This window comes from Protobothrops mucrosquamatus, unplaced genomic scaffold (assembly GCF_001527695.2).
Source record: "Protobothrops mucrosquamatus isolate PMUCROS unplaced genomic scaffold, P.Mucros_1.0 scaffold237, whole genome shotgun sequence".
Lineage (NCBI taxonomy): Eukaryota > Metazoa > Chordata > Lepidosauria > Squamata > Viperidae > Protobothrops > Protobothrops mucrosquamatus.
The window spans coordinates 113,442-132,134 of record NW_015386587.1 but is presented as its reverse complement, the minus strand read 5'-3'; the positions used below and the strand labels follow the sequence as shown (position 1 = coordinate 132,134).

Genomic DNA, 18,693 nt, shown 5'->3' with positions numbered 1-18,693 from the left:
TGAGTAACAGCAATAACATTCACTATACTTCTCTATATCTTTCTGTTCTCGCCTGTAATCTTCTATCACTTTCATATACTTCACATATTGTCTTTTATTTTTTAAATTTCTCATTTTTCTCTGAAAAACTTAATTCCAACCATCTATAGCTTACTTGTAATATAGTCCTCATTCATCCACTACATACTTCTTGGCATGTTCTTCAAGACAACCACTTTCATTTATTTCAAGAATCATTTATCCCTTACAAGAGATTGCATATTACTCACTGTCTTTCCTTCAGCATTTCTACATCTTAAAGTTTCCCCGCCTATTTTCCAATTTTAGCAAACTTTTACCAGGGTATGTAGGTTTATCTACTTTTTCAACACTTACATGTAATTTGGATTCAATAACTGCATTTCTGTCACCTAACACATTAATTTTCAGATTCATATTTCTCAGTACATCATTAAATGAATGTGATAAATGGACATGAACTGCTTCTTTTCTCTAAAATCATATTCCCTGCAATCCTCAGTGTTTGTCCCATAAAATCTTATTAAAAATAAGCCCCAGTGTATCTTTATGAATAGCACTTTTCTGTTGAAGAAGTTTGCTATGATTTTCTCATGTTCAACTTATCAAAAGAAGGAGAAATGGTAAAATGACAAAAACTGACTTTATAGACTTATAATTTAAAAAGGAGACTGGAAGGAAAAGCTGCATTTATGGGAAGTGAAAGTAGGATTGGAACATTTATCATTATAACTGAATTATGGTGCCCTGAACAAGAATTTTAATCCAGTTATGTTTTTCCCAATTAAAACAGGATTACACAACAATATACTGAAGGATGCGATAGGTTTTTTTTTCTGTGTGTTCGGCAAGGGATGATATACATACTTATACATATGATTTTATTTTTAAAAAATCACATAATTATCTTATATTCTAAAAAAATTGCTCATAGTGAAGAGGCTTCTATATATGCAGAAATCAATGTCCATAATCAGGGGAACTGTGGCTATTTCAGAAAAAATAGTAAACATCACTATTTGTTTACAAAAATAATCATATATAGATCCATTTCATCAGAAGCATAAAGTCTGTGATGAGTTATTCTAGTTAATAGATTATGTGTATCTATTGTGGGTCTCTACAGATGCATTGATACCTGTAATATTTCTGGGAATGACTTTGGGAAACAGAAATTTAGACAACCTTAGCCCAGGGGTCCCCAACCTATGGGTCGTGGACTGGTCCTGGGCCACAGGCTTGTGGCCACTGGGCCACAGAAATGGCTTGCCAATGCATTCACGCATGGGCACACATTCCCCCCCATTCGCACTAGCACCCGCGGCCCCATTTGCATATGCGCATGGGTGCAAACAGGGATGCCAGCACAGGGCGAGTGTCTGTGGCCCATTTGCGCATGCGTGAATGGGCTGCTACCCATGGGGGGGTGTGCGGCTGTTTGCACATGTGCACGGTGCCAGAGCATGCCGCATGCATGAATGGGGCCACTAGTGCCACACCAGTGTGCACGTGCACACCAATTTTGAAGCTGCTCTCCTTCCCTCTGGTCCGAGCCCGGAAAGGTTGGAGACCTCTGTCTTAGCCCACAAAAAAAAAAAGGAGTGTGAGACGCATCTCAGAAGGGACCCTCAAAGGCAGAGGAGGGGGAAGTGTTTTCAGATCTCCAAGATTTTGTTATAGTAACCCTTACAATAAAGGTAAGTTAGTTCTCATGATTTGTGCTTCTTGTCCAGATTACCTCAAACAGCTAGCATCAGTCTTAAAAGTCTGAAAGCATTTATCGTCTCATTTACTCATTTACCCCAAAACTAAGTAGAATCCTTTTTATGGGCTTTTCCTTCTGTGAGCTGAGCTACCTTTTACAAGTAGGTGAAGTTAAAAAATGAGACTACCTTGTTTAAAGCTGCTTTATAAAAGGTGAGTTTCTGAAGTATGGAGGAACCAGGAATGAATATTTCTTACTATTTATGTATTTCTTAAAATATTTATATGTCACTGGGTCTATGTAAGAATAGATAATCTTGGCAGAAGTTTTAAAAGCTGAGCAGAATTATTACTGGCTAATACTGGACTGGAAAACCCCCAAGAAATGAGGCTTTAAACTAAATTGGCAAGTTGAAAAAAATCATAAAAAGATAATGGCAAAATATTCCTTATTCTTATTAACTAAAAGCACATATTATCAAAAGCTGACTTCAGCTTTCAGTAGAAATAATTAATTATTTCTTCTATTATATTCAAAATTACAATTATCTGATAATACCCAGGACTACAAGGGGCTGTTTAGGTAGTGCATCTCAGCATTAATTATTATCAGTAAAAATTCTGCTCAGCATTAGATGAAGCTGTTTACATAAATATAGGAACATAAAAGCATTTTTTAAAAAATCATATGCTGCTTTTGTGACAACTATTTGATAGAAATTATATTTCAAAATAATAATACTTTGAGAATGTTGCCTTTTTACTTGCAATTGCATATGACTTTCTGATATCTTAAAAGAGAAAAATGTATGCAAATTGTTTTCTTAAACTTAACTTGTTTTTTTTTTATTTTCAGGAGCTGAAAATGAATTAAACATGGTTGATTCAAGCAATACTTCAGAAAATAACTGTGGTAGCAATAAAATCATTACACAACAAGTTGTTCCATTGATCTATGGTTTCATCTTTATAGGTGGAATACTGTTAAATGCAGCGGCAGCTTGGATCTTTCTTCACATTCCCAGCAAGACAAGTTTTATTGTTTATCTCAAGAACATTGTCACAGCCGACCTTATTATGAGCTTAACTTACCCTTTTAAAATACTTTCTGACTCCAAAATTGGACATTGGCAGCTCAATGTTGTTGTCTGCCGCTATTCTGCTGTCATCTTTTACCTAAATATGTATATTAGTATAACATTATTTGGACTCATAGGGTTTGACAGATGCTTTAAAATAATGAAGCCGCAATTCAGCACTTCGGCTTACAATGTCCAGTGTAGCAAAATTGTATGTCTGGTCATATGGCTGCTACAGATTCTTATCTCTTTTCCCAATATTATTTTAACAAACCAAACTCCTACGGAAGACAATTCAAATGACTGTATGAAACTCAAAAGCCATCTTGGAATCCAATGGCACACAGCTTCAAGCTACACATGCCTAGGAATTTTCTGGATTGTGTTTTTTCTCCTAATAGTCTTCTACAGTTCCATTGCAAAGAAAATATATATTTCACACCAAAAATTTAAGAAAAATTCCAAGCTGGTAAAGAAAAAGACCAATCGAAACATTTTCACCATCATGTTTGTGTTTATCGTTTGTTTTGTTCCATACCACCTGGTCAGAGCCCCATATACATTAAATCAAATCAAAGGTGATTACCACTGTGAGATTAAAAATATGCTGTTTTACCTAAAAGAACTTACTTTGCTACTGTCTGCTGCAAATGTTTGTCTTGATCCAGTTATTTACGTATTCCTTTGTCAACCATTTAAGGAAAAACTGTACCAAAAATTGCATCTGAAAGTTAGAACATCTGAAGAGTTCGAAAATTCTAAATCAAGAAAGTCAAATGCTATTGAAACAGTTACTATTTTATAAATTCTAATAGCAAGCATTTTCAACATTATGGAGATGTGGGCATGTTGTTAAATTAAGCAAACAGTTTATGACTGATGAAGAATATTTGTCCTACTCAATCATCGCTGCAATACCTATCCCCTTCCTTACACTATGAATTGATTACAGGTCATAGTCAATTTAGGACCACAGTTTAGACCAAAATTTCCATTGTTAAACATGGTAATTGTTAAGTGACTTTTTCCAATTTTAGGACACTTTTTGCCATTGTTTTTAATTGCTGCAGTTGTTAAGTGAATCTGGCTTTCCCCATTGACTTTGCTTGGCAAAAGCCAGCTGTGAGGGTCACAAATGGTGATCCCATGATGCTGGGATGCTGCAATCATTGTAAGTGCGAGGACCAGTTGTAAGTCACTTTTTTCCCCCAGAGCTTCTGTAACTTTGAAGGCTCATTGAATGAATGGTTGTAAATCAAGGACTGCCTGTTTTTGGGTTAGTTTCTGTTTTTTTCTTAATATATCTGATTATGAAGATGTCCAACTACATACATGTAGATGATATATGATTTAAAGTGTAGCAAAATAAACACATTCCACCAAATATCATTTTGAAAGCCCAGCAACTGATTTTAGAAATACTACTGAAAATACTAAAGAAATTAGCTGTGTTTTTTCTGAGTTTGTCCAAGATTTCCAGTCTGTTTTATCATTTTTCTTTTATAAAGAAATCCTCTTCCACATTAGCATACCCACACATTCAACTCAGCCATCAGACATCCTACTAGGTAGCCCACACAAGGGTAAGTGGGCATATGTGTGAAAATGTCAAATGATTTCATATGTACAATAAGGACAGGGTCCTAGAGAGTTTCTTCCTTTTAGAGATACAGATTGATACCAGTATTTATTTCAGTTCCATTTGAAGCAGAGATCTGTATGGAATGGGACCAATTGGATGAGAAATGAGAGTTTTGATGGTTATGATTCTTCCTTAGAAAATCAGGATGTAGTTCAATTTTGATTCACCACAGCAAAAGTGTGTCAACTCACCTGCCAGTTCAACTGTACAAATGACCAGCACACAGGCCATTTTGGACAGCAGACAGAACATTCAACAGAAAGTTGAATTACCAAATAGAGGAAAGACATTCTGTTGAATAGAATGCCAGAGGGTGAAAAAAGGACAGGATCTTTCCAGACACAAACATTACTACGGGCGTGCATGCAGACTTCTTCTCTAAATACAGTGCTGTTCTTACCATGCTTTTCAAGTTAAAGAATTATGCTGGCCTTAGCTTAGCAAAGTATGTGTTTATATACGTGCATACATTTCTACTCAGAACTTTTTACAAGTTCTTAACTGTTTCTCTTTTTCCCTCCTTCTTCACACAGATATTTGTATCTGTGCTTTGATATATTCATTCTGTTAAGACTCTGTTAGACACCTACCGTCCATACTTTCACGCTTACTTTTAACCTAGAGAGGTGATGGCAAAGGGGAAAATAAGTCTTTTTGAGCCTTTTGGAAAGTCAAACTTTCTTCGCTGACTCCTGGTTTGTCCTTTCCAAATGCTGTGATCTTAGTTCTTTTTCAACAGATAGTTCTCACCTTGCTTTCAAGTCATCCTTGCTCCTGTTAGATCCCTAGTTACAGATTCCTCCTTTCTTCCCCTAACTTTTCTTTCATTCATATAGCAGCCCCAGGCAATACAGCACCAACTACCTTGTTCACAGCCCAGTTTTAGAGGTATTTGCTCCAAAAGGCAGACATCCGCTCACAAGAATTAGACAAAGTCTCTATGTGATTCTTTGCATGGGATTGGCCAATAGACAGAAATCTTAACTTTGAGACTACTTAATGTGCATCAGGGCAACTTACTAAGTTATATCATATATGAGATACTGTATCTGGTTTCACCGATATGTTCCTGGAAGTTGCATTTCTTAGTATTCACTTGATCTCTCTGCTGGTGAGAGATCAAAAAAGTCAAAAAGCTGAGTTTTGATCAATGATCAAAGCCCTCATGATCAAAATCCTGATTCTTTGTATATATGTCAACATTGCATGCATGTATAAAGGCGCCAGGCTTCGATCATATGGTTTGCACATGCTATCTTAATTTTTATTCATTGGCAGATGTCCCTGAATTGTAGTTCAGAAGTTGAAACAGATAGATAGTATATTAAGATTGGACAACTTGAGGTTTAGCATTATCTGACAGTTTATGAGATATTTGCGATGATCAAACAAGTTTCCCATCAGTTGTCATTTGCAACTCATATCTCTAATGAGATAGACATCAATTTAGGAATTTTTTTCCCTTAGCCTCATATCTCAAAGCTCTTCTAATCTGCATTATTAATATGCCTAGAAACCATGGAAATTAACTTCAAATTCAAACTTAAATGCCCAAGGGCAAGCAATAAATATGACAATACTGGGAGAAATATTTACTAATGAGTAAAAATAATCAGAGAGCACTGTAATGTTTTTGCATACTATGTCTTGAATTATTCCTCTTCTTTCCTACACTGGGATTACTTTCTCTGATGTCACATACACTATTATAAAGCAATGTTTTACTTGTTCACAGTTTGCGCAATGTCTAAAATAGGTTATAACACTCATCAAAACAGCATGCAGAAGGAACTTGGGATATTAAAGCTGTAGAAAAAAATACTGGGGAAAGACATGGAACTAACAGTGTTTAGACATATAAAAAGATACCATAGGAAAGGGTCAGGAACTAAGTTTCTATTGTCACAGAAATTAGAACAAGAAATGATAGTATTAATTGAAGCAATAAGAATATTGCAGAAGTTGTCAGAGATGTTTCCTCAAAAGCCTGTAAATCTGTTTAATATAGGTGATGGAATAGTATAGGAAGATTTCACAAAACGTCTTCTTCAGCTGATCCAAATAGCCCCCATGCTTACTGGGCAGCCATTTTATTGCCACATTGTACCATTGCTATAGAAACAATGCTGGTTACAAAATGTTGCAGAGTACAGTTCAAGGTACTGATCTATCTTTAAAGTCCAATATGGCTTGACAAGACTATCTTAAAAAAAATCATGCCTTTCCCATATGGTATAGGGTTTCCTGCCTGAGCAGAGGGTTAGACTAGATTACCTCCAAGGTCCCTTCCACCTTTATTGTTATTATTATTATTAGTTTATGCCTGACTGATCCAAAGAGGCAGATAAAGCCTGATGAAGAAGCATCTTCTGTGGGAGCTCCTTTCCTTTGGAATAGCTTCTCTCTTAGGGCAAGGATGGCTCCCACTCTTATGGCCTTCTGGAAGCTGGCAAAGATACAGCTGTGGCAGAGGGCTTCAAAGATTAGTTACAGAGTCAACATATATAAATTAGTCAATATATGAATGTTTTATTGGAATTTGTAATCAATTACTGTTATTATTGCATTTCATTGTTATTATTCATTTATTATTGTTGGTTTTAGTATGTTTTTTTATTATTACTTGTAAAAACACCTAGAGTCCTTACAAATTAACTGCATTGGGAAATAAATATTGTATTGTTTTCAAGTGCTTTACAATTGATTTATTATATACCATTCAATTATTTTTAACTTCTAGTGACCAACAGATGATCTACTCCTAACCTATTTCATGTCTCCCAAAAGTGCACTCATACCTTTGTAATTAAATCCATTGCTACTGGTCATTCTTTCCTTCTCTTCCCTTCTAATTATATATTCTATGCATGTTGCTTTCTTGGTAAAAATATAGGAGTGGTTTATCAATGCCTTATCCCAGGTATATGAAATGATGTCTTTGCCATTATCACTAAAGTGATCATCTGCCTCCAGCATCTCCCTATATCACTGTTGCCTGCTTGCTTTAGCTGGCAGCTGGGATGATCTTCACATAGCATACATTCCCAACATTGGTATACACTGCTAACAGTCTTCATTCATCCCTCCCTGGAACACACCACTACCACCACAATAAGGCAGCAGAGTAGGGGGTGGGGACTTTGAGTCAGTGCTGATGCCTTAGCTGCTCCTACCATGAAATGCTGTTATAATTGCTCTGAGTTCATTAAAATCTACCTTTTTAAAAGTTCTAGATAAGTGTTTGTCTACACTCAGCATCAATTTCTCTTAAAAACAAAATGTCCACCATTGCATAATATCTTCCATTCAATGCTCTTACTACTCTCATTTCTTCAGCAAAGTCTTCCCTTTGAGTTAAATCAATTGAAGGACAGGGGAATCTTTACACAACAGAAATACAACAATAGCAATTCTACAAGAAAACTAGCTTCCTCTCCTCATAAAAATTCATTATTGCATATTCATAACTTTACTTGCTCTCACTTTCTCTTTCACACAAACACACAAAGCCCTTGTTACAAAAACAGAGAATGGATTTTCTGCTGCTGCAACAACTTTGCTATCTTGCATAAGATATTGTTCTATATCATTCTTTAAGCAGCTTTTAACTAGCTATCTTGCACACCTAAGATTTTCAACTAACTTCTGATTTCCCATGCATCAACTGGAAAACTTGAAAGACACAGGAAATTCTATTATACCAGCCACAAACCAAAGAAAGAACTCGCTGGGCAACATTAAACAGAACTACTTCTGTTTTTCTGAAACATTAGCTAAGACAGCAGGTATGTACTCTTAAAATATATCTCATTATCATTTTCTAACTATGCTTAATGTCATATGTAGTGCCATATTTCTTTCTAAATCTCAAGGGTAATGTTGAACTTCATCAGTTATTACGGGTTTATCCTGAGATAAATTAAGCATGTGACAAATTAAAAGGAATGTAAAAAGTTCATGGCAAGGTTTATACTACTAAAGCCTCTTCAAACCATTGAAATGCCCACCCAGAGTGGATAATGTATTATTGTTATTATAAGTTTATTCTACTGTTAAATAAACAGGCATAGAAAAGGATGCAAAACCACCTTTGAAACAAAACAGCACACTGAGCTTCTCTTTATTTATGGCAGACTGAGGCAGATCTTAATTTCCACAGTTCTCTCTCTTCTAGGTAAAATATAGATTGATCAGGAGAGGGGGGGGTTATATTTTTTATTTTTTTGCTTTGGTTGCCTTTTTTTGTTATTCCCCCCCCCTTTTCTGGGCACAACATTGGTTAAACAATTAGCAAAGAAATAAAAGAATGAACAAATAGTCAAATAGCTGAAGAAATGCAAAAAAGAAGGTTCTCTCATTCTGATTGTGAAGATAGTGGACAATCATAATGTGGTACCAATAAAGGAGGATATTTGTAGGTCAGAATTGAAATAAAAAGGTCCTTAGTGATCTCTATGCTTGGTTGTTTTCTTGCAGATGTTTTATTACCCCCAAACTAGGTAACATCATCAGAGCACTGGTTTCTCTTTATCTATTAGTGAAACTAGACTATTAGTGACACTACATTTTTTTAAGAATTGTTACTACTTATACTGGTAAAAAAAATACTAGTTTTGTTGCAGAGTAGTACCTTGCACATGATCCCAGCATTCGATACAACACTACTATTTACATCTTAATTAAACTATCTTTAAGATTATAGGCAATGCCTAAACTTTTCCTATCCTGACTTTATTCAAAAACTTTAAAAACCTTTTCTATATAACGTTTGGTCTAATGTATTCTAATGTATAGGTTGAGGGGCTCTTAAGCTAATAAGTATGTTAGGCTGTGTTTTGTTACTCTGCCCAAACAATTATTTTTCTTCTTTCTTTTTTTCTTTCTTTCTTGTTTTCTCTCTCTCTCTCTTTCATTCACAGATTCAAGGTGATTCCTATAATTTGCCTTTACTGTTAAACATTTCAGATGGCTTCCATCAATTCTTCAGAATGCAATATTTACTCTCAGATGCAGCCATTCACTTATATTTATTACTTGATCTTTCTTATTGGGTTCATTGGGAGCTGTTTTGCCCTCTGGAACTTCTTGAAGACTAAGAAGCATCACAAATGCATGAATGTTTACTTAATTAACCTACTAACAGCAGATTTTTTGCTGACCCTTGCCCTGCCAATGAAAATAATTGTAGATTTAGGAGTTGCCCCATGGAAACTGAAAATATTCCACTGTCAAGTCACAGCATGCCTGATCTATATTAATATGTACTTATCAATCATATTCCTGGGATTTTTAAGCATGGACCGGTGTCTCCAGTTAACAAAGAGTTACAAGATCTACAGGATTCAGGAACCTGGTTTTGCCAAGATGATATCAGCAGTTGTATGGGTAATGGTTCTCTTCATCATGGTACCAAATATGATTATTCCAATCACAGAGATCGAAGAATCATCAAATGTAGGGTGCATTGATTTCAAAACAAAAGTGGGAAGAGACTGGCATGTGTTCACCAATTTCATATGTACTGCAATATTTCTGTATTTTTCAGCTATGGTGCTTATCTCTAATTTCCTTGTGATCAGATTACTGTATCAAAACAAAGGTACAGAAGGCTATCCCAGGGTAAAAAGAGCTCTGGTAAACATCCTTTTAGTTACCGCAAGCTATATCATATGCTTTGTTCCTTACCATATTGTTCGAATCCCATATACGCTAAGCCAAAGTAAAACTATAATCACAGACTGTTTTCTTAGAGAATCTCTTTACAAAGCAAAAGAATCCACCTTGCTTTTTGGTGTATCAAACCTGTGCTTTGACCCCATTTTGTGTTTTTATTTTTCAAAAACATTTAGGCTAACAGCGACTAAAAGTTTTGTACCCTTTAAAGGTAGACATGTTTCTCTAGGTGATTAAGAAATGCATGGAGAGAAAATACAACAGTTTCAGGTTTCAGCTGAGATTGCAATCTTTTCCACATGAACAGGACATTAAAAATACATTTGTCTTCCCACTTCTTTGGTACAGTTTGGATTTCTATGGTTTGAATAAGGTTACAGATTGTTGGGGACAAGAGGTGGTAAGACTGAACAGAAGGAGAACATGGACATTTCTGGTGGTATGCCAAACAGTAGTTTATACTTCATCCTCTAGATCAGAAGTATCCAACCTTTCCGGGTTCGGCGGCTTGGTGAACCGGTGCCAGTGGCAGCAGCGGTGGTCAGGAGTGAATTAAGGGATGGTTTTGTGCACACACATGGCACTTTCACAAACGTAGATTTCACCCACCACTTCTATAGGCCGCTTCTGAATAGGCTACGGGCCAGCATTGGGCCATGGACCGGGGTTGGGGATCCCTGCTCTAGATTGCAATGAACTTCCCAAAATAGTTCAAAATTAAATAGTAAAAATATAAGATCAGCATCATCATACAAAGCTATAATTAAACCAGTAGAAAACAGCTGAAAGACATGAAACATGAACACTGGCTAAAAAGCTCATTTAAAAGGCCTGGGTAAGATTTAAATCTCACTTGTTACTGAAAAATGTCTCCAAAATTAGTGCAGAGGTTATTTCATCAGTAAATAATTGTTAGATGTTGTCAGAGTTCAGATTAAGAGCTTCTGAATGTGGTGACTCACACAAAGATCTTAAAAGAGAACCATGTTTTCATGATCTGCTTAATAGTAAATCAGTTCTTACTTTGCTGTTTTTAATACAAAGATAAACTATATGTGTTGGAAGAGAAATTTTAATCAAATTGATCACAGAAAAAAGAAAAAGTACACAGAGAACTTCCTTGTGCATGCATCTGAATCAGATATATATCATTTCATACACTATTTTCTATCTTATTCTTCCCCTTATTGCATGTCTGCCATTGCTAAAGCAGAAGAACAGATGTGTTTCAGGTCATTATTCCCAAACTGGTGTCCTTCAAAGCTATGGAAATGTTAAGCACCTCTGAATAAAACTAAATAAGAAAAGACAATTTTCAAAGGGTATCATTACAAGAAACTTCCATAATTTTTTCCCTTTTGGGTAACTTCAGGCAATACTTTATTTCAAGAGGGACTGTACAATTTTCAATTATTGTTATTATTCTCTGAAGAACACCTTCTAAAAAATCTGAAAATGTTAGTCCTATATGAAGGAATGTCTAACAGACCTCAGGAACATGGAGGTAGAACATTGATTCAGGAAAGAGGCAAGCATGTGAAAGAGACTCAAACTCATTCTGCTTTAATTACACAAGGTATCAGTCGTTCTGAAGAAATGCTTTGCTAGGCTTTAAACATTACTTCATCCTATTTGCAATAAGAAGCATTCAAAAATATAAGTAATCCTGAATTTGCAGTCTTTAAGAGCTTCACATCCAGTTTTCAACAACTGACATGGCACAGATTACTCAACTCTGGCTCTAAACCTAATATCTTACACCTGTGCGCCTTTCAAAAGGCCAGCATTTTTAATTCTTTATAAAATCCATGGTGCATTCATTAAACATAATGTTTAATTATCTGTCTGGCCAGGTTCCTGCAGTTTTCTTGGCAAGATATTCAGAAGTGGTTTGCTGCTGCTTTCTTTCTAAGGCTGAGAGAGAGTGACAGGCTCAAAGTCACTCACCTGGCTTTATGCATGAGATTGGATCAGAACTCACAGTCTCCCAATTTGTGCCTTAATGCCTTTAACTATTACACCAAACTGATTCCCTGAAGTCTAGCTAACAAAAAATTCATTCATAAGAGTTTAATCTGTTTATATAATATTGATTCCATCCATACCAAATTGTATTTCCAATTAATTAGATCCCGTTACGTATAACAGAATAGGTTTTAACTATGATTAAACTGTTATTCTTTTCAGTGAAATAATGGAGAAGCCAATTAGAGAGCGAGTCTCAATCCAACTAAATTGTGATGTACATTATGAACTGATGACAATAAGTTTGGAACCCAATAAACTTACACAGACATATTTCCTAATTAATATATATGAAGTGGATCTCATTGTTCAGAAGTTTGCATCAGCTCTTAAAGATGGGAAGGGTTACTTACCAAAGGTATAGGAAAATGTGTAGCATACTGCAAATGTCGAAGAAGGTGGTAATTTGATGGAAAAATCAGCTCCCTTACTTTTTCTTTCTTTGTAGACTTTTCATTATTTACTGAAGCTCTTCTGTCTTGTACTGGTATTGAATTCAGATTTTCACAAGACTCCACAGGCATTGGAGAAAAGATCTAGAACATTTAAAATATTTAATATTATAAACAGAAATGTCCTCCAGATTTATATTTTTTAAAAAAGAAAAGAAAAGAAAAAACAAGAAATAAAAGTATCTATGATGTATTTTGAATATAATGGAATTATCTTCAAATATGCAATAATGAAATTATAGATGCTGATGAGGAGGTTGGAATAGCATTCAATACCAGCAATATAACAGTTACTATTCTAGCAAACTTTCTACATTCCATGAAAGCAGCAACAGACAATTTTACTGAACAATTTCCTATTCCAGCTCCCAGCCTTTATGTTGTAGTAATAAGAAAATGGGGCAAATGCAAAGCTTTTGAGTAAAAAGACATAAAAATAGGGTAATCGTTTCTTATGCCAAAGAAACCTGCCTATGTACAGGTAGCTTTTGACTTACAACTATTTGTTGGGTGACCATTTAAAATTACAACAGCACTGAAAAATGTGACTTATGACAATTTTTCACATTTATGACTGTTGCACTAACCCCATGGTAACATGATCAAAATTCAGATGCTTGGCAACTAAGATTATCCCACCCATGCCAGTACAGCAGGCATGCTGCGGGCCGTCAGCCCATTTGTTCCAGCCAGCAGGATTCAGGAGAAGGCCTTCTCTGCTGTCACACCTGGAACATCTTGCCCCCCCCCCCAATGTTAGGTTGGCCCCAACCCTTCTGATCGTTCATTAAGGGCCTGGCTTTGCCAGTTGGCTTGGGGCTCCAATGCGGTAGCATCCCAGTGATGGTTGATTAATTAATAACATATCCCACCTCCTTCCCACCCTTCCCCCTCCCTCACCATATGTAACTGGATCATTGTGTTTGAGAGTATTAATTTATTTATTTTAACATAAATACATATTTTTATATTTCATGATTATAAGCTGCCCAATTTTACCTTATGGTAAGATGGGCGGCCTATACATTAATTAATTTTACCCCATCCAGAAGTGTTTTTCGGGCTATAAAGCATGCTTCCCAAGGCCACCATAACTTTGAATGGATCGTTAAAGGACCAGTTCTAAGTCGAGGACTATCTGATATTTATAAGTTTTCAGTTAACATTCAGTTCCTTCACTGCAATTCGCAAGTGAAACAATAACATTTGCAATCATTTTACTGCAGGATTTCTATTAAATCATACCACTGTACTAATTAACTTAGTACCATCAGTTAACAGTAGCTCTCTGGGATTTTAGCAAGAGGACAATATGACATTTTGATTTTTTTTTTTTAACTTCAAATAAGCAGCAGCCTCAATTAGCATGCCCAATAAAAGAGTTTCTTTAAAAATGCCTTTTCACCTCTTCCCTATGCTATTGATATAAAGATTGAAAATAGCCTATCACACAATAAGGTGAAGAACCTATAACTCAGGCTAACACTGAGGTAAATGCTTACAGTAAATTTTATATAAATTTTGGGGGGAAGTATTAACATTTTTCAGAAACATCTAAAACTAACAGTTCCTATTTTAGCAAGAAAACAATTACAGTACGTGTTTGTACAATACTGTACATCAAAGAAATGTAAAACATATTTATTTATTTTTCTTATTTTTTTGATATGGGAAATATTTGGCTTTGTTGTCAGGCCACTGATGACTGATTATTCAGAAGTGCCTCATTTCTACACATCACACCATGCTCAAACATGCTCTTTGGGAACTTGAGCCTCTACATGCTGAAATTTGGTTCAGATGAAGTGGCTATCCATGTTACACTAATAAATACCAACATTGCCAGGTCTATGAAATTATTTGAATTTCAGGATTTTCTTCAACAACAACAAAAACCAATATGAAGTTATGCTTGAAGATGTGCATGACGCGGTAACCACAATGGTATTTTGAACATTAGTGGAAATAGATGAGGAAGCTTGAAAACCTAATGTGATACTGTTTCACAGAATAAAATTAGATTTCTGCTAGACAAGTTGAGGTATGTGAAAATATGAAAAGAAATGTATAGTAGATAATCAGAGCATATTCCATGATGTCATGTAGCAAAGGGAATAATGAATAAATATATAGTTTGTGGGTTTAAAATAAGGAGTGAAACCTACTGCAAATTCCGAACCAAAGTCTGTCTTAAAGTCATTCTTGTCTACATCATCAAAAATATTAGTGGTTCCTGAGTCAATATACATTTGTTCCATAAGACTATGTTCCTAATTGTCACCAAAGAGACAAAAAACAAAAATGTGAGTCAGAGTGTAGTGAAAACCCTTTGGACTCGTCACAAATTATATGAATTCAAGTATAACATAAATTACTGATTATATGCAGTAAGAATGAATACTTTATAATAATCAATACACATTACAATCAAGATAGGTTATCTTTGGAATTGTGCTTAAAATAATAAAATTAACAAGCTTGAGTAGACTGTGCTCAGAAGATCAGTCTGTACTGTAGATTTGTTTACAATGAATGAATGATCTCTCAGGAAATGTGTCTTTCTGCTGTGGGATCAAGTGCTTTAGTGAAGAGGAAGAAAAAGTGTAGCAAACCAATTTCAGCTGCTCTAGAGGATTAAAATTTCTCTAAGGCAGCATAAATTACAATGTATTTAAAAGCTGGAAAGAAATATTCTTGTAGTTTCAAACAATAAGCAGTATTAAATATATGTTTGTAAGTTTCCTCTCACACAGTTGGGTAGTGAAATATCTGCAAGAAAACCACCAAGTTCAGAAAGCACCAAGAGTCCCATAGACATTATTGGATTTTACCAAATGCCTCAAAGAGGGAAACAAGACCCTCTATAGTTAAAACAAAAAGTTCTCCAAAATTTGCTTGCAAATTCTAAGTACCGGTACATCCTTTTTCCTGTGTTGGTGTCCCCACATAGGAATAATAGACTTGCACTAACTATAGTGACCTTTCAAAGATGTGTTTCTCAGGACTTTGGAAAGTTGCTGTTGCCTGGTATGTGTTGGCACAATGATTCTATAACATTTATTATTACTTTAATTTTTTAATATTGTATTTTTATTGTGGCCACATTGTTGTGTTAGTTTTAATTATTGTAAATCATCAGGAGTTGTACATTTTTGGAAGTATTTGAATGAGAGAAATCCATTTATATTTTTTTCAAAAGTAAGTATTTCTATTGGGTTTTTTTTTTATAAATACCATTTGATGTAGAAGAGCCAGACAAGTAGCATTTTATTTCATTTCATCCAGTAGCAGCCATGGAAGCCCAAAGATTATGGCAAATCACAAATTATCTTTTAAACTTATTGTTTCAGGTTTCTTCTAACATTATATATCAATTCAGAGGTCAAATAATCCAACCTTATACACATAAAGTATTTATTAAATTTATATGCTGCCCATCTCCATGATAAGGCAACAATGGACTCCTTACCTCAAGTTTCACATCATGTTCCTTGGAATAGTGCTCATCCATGTTTTCCCCAGCTGGTGAACGTGCTCTAGAAGTTGCAGTGACAGATAAATCTCCACGTGATATTAAAGTGCACATGTAAGCATCATGTGAGAAAACATCATGCCGTATAAATTCACCAAAAAGCAGCACTAGGTTCACAAATTCAGTTTTTTCATATTCACTGTTTGGATCAGCTAACAATAGATAAAGGGTTGAATTTTGTTAATTTCCCAATAAATCCAAACAGGTACAAAAAGTAATACAGTTGTTGGGTAAAATGTTAAATGTACTTAATCCTAATCTGGAACAGATATAATTTGATACTTACGTAATGAGGGGGCTTGAGTATCTAAAAACCTAAGGAGAACATTCTGGAAAACAGGGAGACTAGATCCAGCAAATGATGCTGAAGAAATGGACTCCTTTTCATCTATGATTTCAATTTCACCACATCTCTATAAAAGTATATAAAATAAAATAATAGACTTTTAGTATCATAACTATAAAAATTACTTTCATCCCCTTCTTTTCCCAGAAATTCCAAAGAACAACTAAATTAAGGAGAAAGGACTTATCAATTCATTTGTAATAGGAACAATGTGATATTCTATGAAGAAATCTAATTCAAGAGTTATTTGACTCTTGGCTTAGTAAAACACAAGTACAAATTAAGAAACTGTGTTGCAGTGTCACCATGTTCTTTTTGCTAAAGAAATGAAAGGCTATTCCTACATCGCTTTCAAACACTAGAATTATAGAAGATACCTTTGACTGACATCTCTTAACAACAATGTGAAGTCACAGCTGCTAGTACCTTAGCTAAGATTGGTCTTCATATACATCAAGTTCTTCCCAAGAAACTATTGTTATTTATCGGTGTGGTGTGTGTGGATGCAAACAGTGTAGCTTTTGCAATCCAAAAAAGCAAATTTTGGCAATGTGCAGATTTTCTAGGTGCTGCCCAGGATTTTTTGGTGTAGAACCCAATGTGCCCATAATCACTGGGATCGCTATGGCCAGTTTATAACATAATTTTTCAATTTTTGTTTTCAGATCTTGATATTTTGTGATCTTCTCCAATTTTTTGTCTTCTAGTCTACTATCCCTTGGCATTGCCACATCAAATATCCACACTTTCTTCTTTTCAACCACAGATATATCACTTTATCACTTGATATTCAGCAATCCCACAATATTTAATGTTTATTTTCATGTTCTATGTTCCCACTCACTTTTCATTACTGGTACATGATAAATTTTACAGATAGTCCAGTGAATCATTTTGGTGACTACGTTATGTTGTTGTTTATAATCAGTTTGTGTGATCTTTTTCCATGAACTGCATCTACTATTTTCTCTGTTTCTTTGTACAATCTGCACTTTTAATCACTTGATGATTTTTCAGCTCTGCCCTTGATTGCGTTACTTTAAAAATCCTGGTCTTGCACAGTCAAAATTAAACCCTCAGTTTCTTTTTTTTTTTTAATGTTCCAGCCTGTGCCAGGTTTATCTGATCTTTGGTAGAAATTAAACCATGTAATGCTTTTCATTGACAGCATTCTGTTCTTGTTTTTGTTACAATATATTGAAATTCACTTTTTGTTTCCTGTACATTTAGTTAGTTCCCATTTTTAACTTGCATTAATGCTTGCTTTTGGCTGTCTTTTACATAATCAGCTATATCTCTATGGAAATTCTCAAGTCATCCAGGTCATGGTTGTCCCAAAGGTGCTTTTTCAAAGGCAACTGGACTTTGTTTCTCCTTGAAGATGTTTTGCTTCTCATCCATGGCCTCTTTGATCCCTCTTTCAAACCAAAAGAGGTTTGAACCAAAAGAGGTTTGAAAGAGGGTCAAAGGTACCATCTATATTAAGACTACACAGCCCTCTCTAAACACAGAGGAATACAACAACACTTATCTCCTATTTACAACAGAGTCCTTTCAGGAGTTCAAGAAAGTTCCACAACCATTTGCACTATTTAGGTGATCCTGAGAGCACAGATAAACCGCCAAATGGCCTCAATGACTCTCAGAATGAGTGCTAATGATCAGATGACTGCGAAGAATATAAATCCTTCCATTCTCCACCATTCAGTCAGAAGTGAAGAAGCTTCTTGGATGAGAAGTGAAACATCTTCAAAGAAAAACAAAATCCAGTTTCCTTTGAAAAGGCACCTTAGGGATAGCCAATGCATGCTTTTCTTTTTGACAGTTTGTTTGACCAGAAGTAAATCTCTGCCTCCATTTCTGGAGGGCAGGTATAATAATTAATATCACTACAGGGATGCAATATAGTGAATAGGTATCAAATTTCTAGATTTCAGGCTACACTATCCAGTTAATAATTCTAGCAATGTATTGTATCACAGGTGTAGCCCAGCCATCTATGTTATTGATGGTATTATTATTGTTCGTCACAGAGTCAGTCAGATGTTTAGACTGGATTTGGCATTTTTATCCGATTGAGTCTTTCCCCAAGGACTTAGGGTAAGCAGATGTTGTTTGATGATGTTAAAGATATTGTCAGGGATGTAAGCTATTACAAGTAAATCTATTTTTATTTGCATGCCTTTGTATTATGTCATTTTCTCCAGTTATTTCTTTACTAT

General features: G+C 35.2%; 3 protein-coding genes across 8 annotated transcripts in view; 2 read left to right on the top strand and 1 right to left on the bottom strand.

The window, feature by feature from the left end:
- The window catches only part of LOC107286021 (G-protein coupled receptor 87), a 28,904-nt gene extending 25,109 nt beyond the window's left edge, over positions 1-3,795 (top strand). For all 6 annotated transcript variants that reach the window (XM_015814306.1, XM_015814313.1, XM_015814315.1 and 3 more), the window contains one exon: positions 2,579-3,795. In XM_015814306.1, the coding sequence (XP_015669792.1) occupies positions 2,579-3,606 (1,028 nt within the window). In that variant the 3' untranslated portion in view covers positions 3,607-3,795. The remainder of the gene's footprint in view (positions 1-2,578) is intronic.
- The window catches only part of MED12L (mediator complex subunit 12L), a 161,612-nt gene that overhangs the window by 99,878 nt on the left and 43,041 nt on the right, over positions 1-18,693 (bottom strand). The window contains 4 exon segments of the mRNA XM_029283807.1: positions 12,495-12,677; positions 14,759-14,863; positions 16,063-16,277; positions 16,412-16,538. Of these exon segments, the coding sequence (XP_029139640.1) occupies positions 12,495-12,677; positions 14,759-14,863; positions 16,063-16,277; positions 16,412-16,538 (630 nt within the window).
- GPR171 (G protein-coupled receptor 171) lies at positions 8,159-10,438 on the top strand. Its single transcript, XM_015814320.1, has 2 exons — positions 8,159-8,228; positions 9,363-10,438. Exon 2 carries the CDS (start codon positions 9,409-9,411, stop codon positions 10,351-10,353), a length of 945 nt encoding a protein of 314 aa, XP_015669806.1. The 5' UTR covers positions 8,159-8,228; positions 9,363-9,408; the 3' UTR covers positions 10,354-10,438.

Excerpts from the sequence above, each read along its gene's own strand:
- GPR171 (XM_015814320.1), top strand. The coding sequence starts at position 9,409 with ATGGCTTCCATCAATTCTTCAGAATGCAATATTTACTCTCAGATGCAG.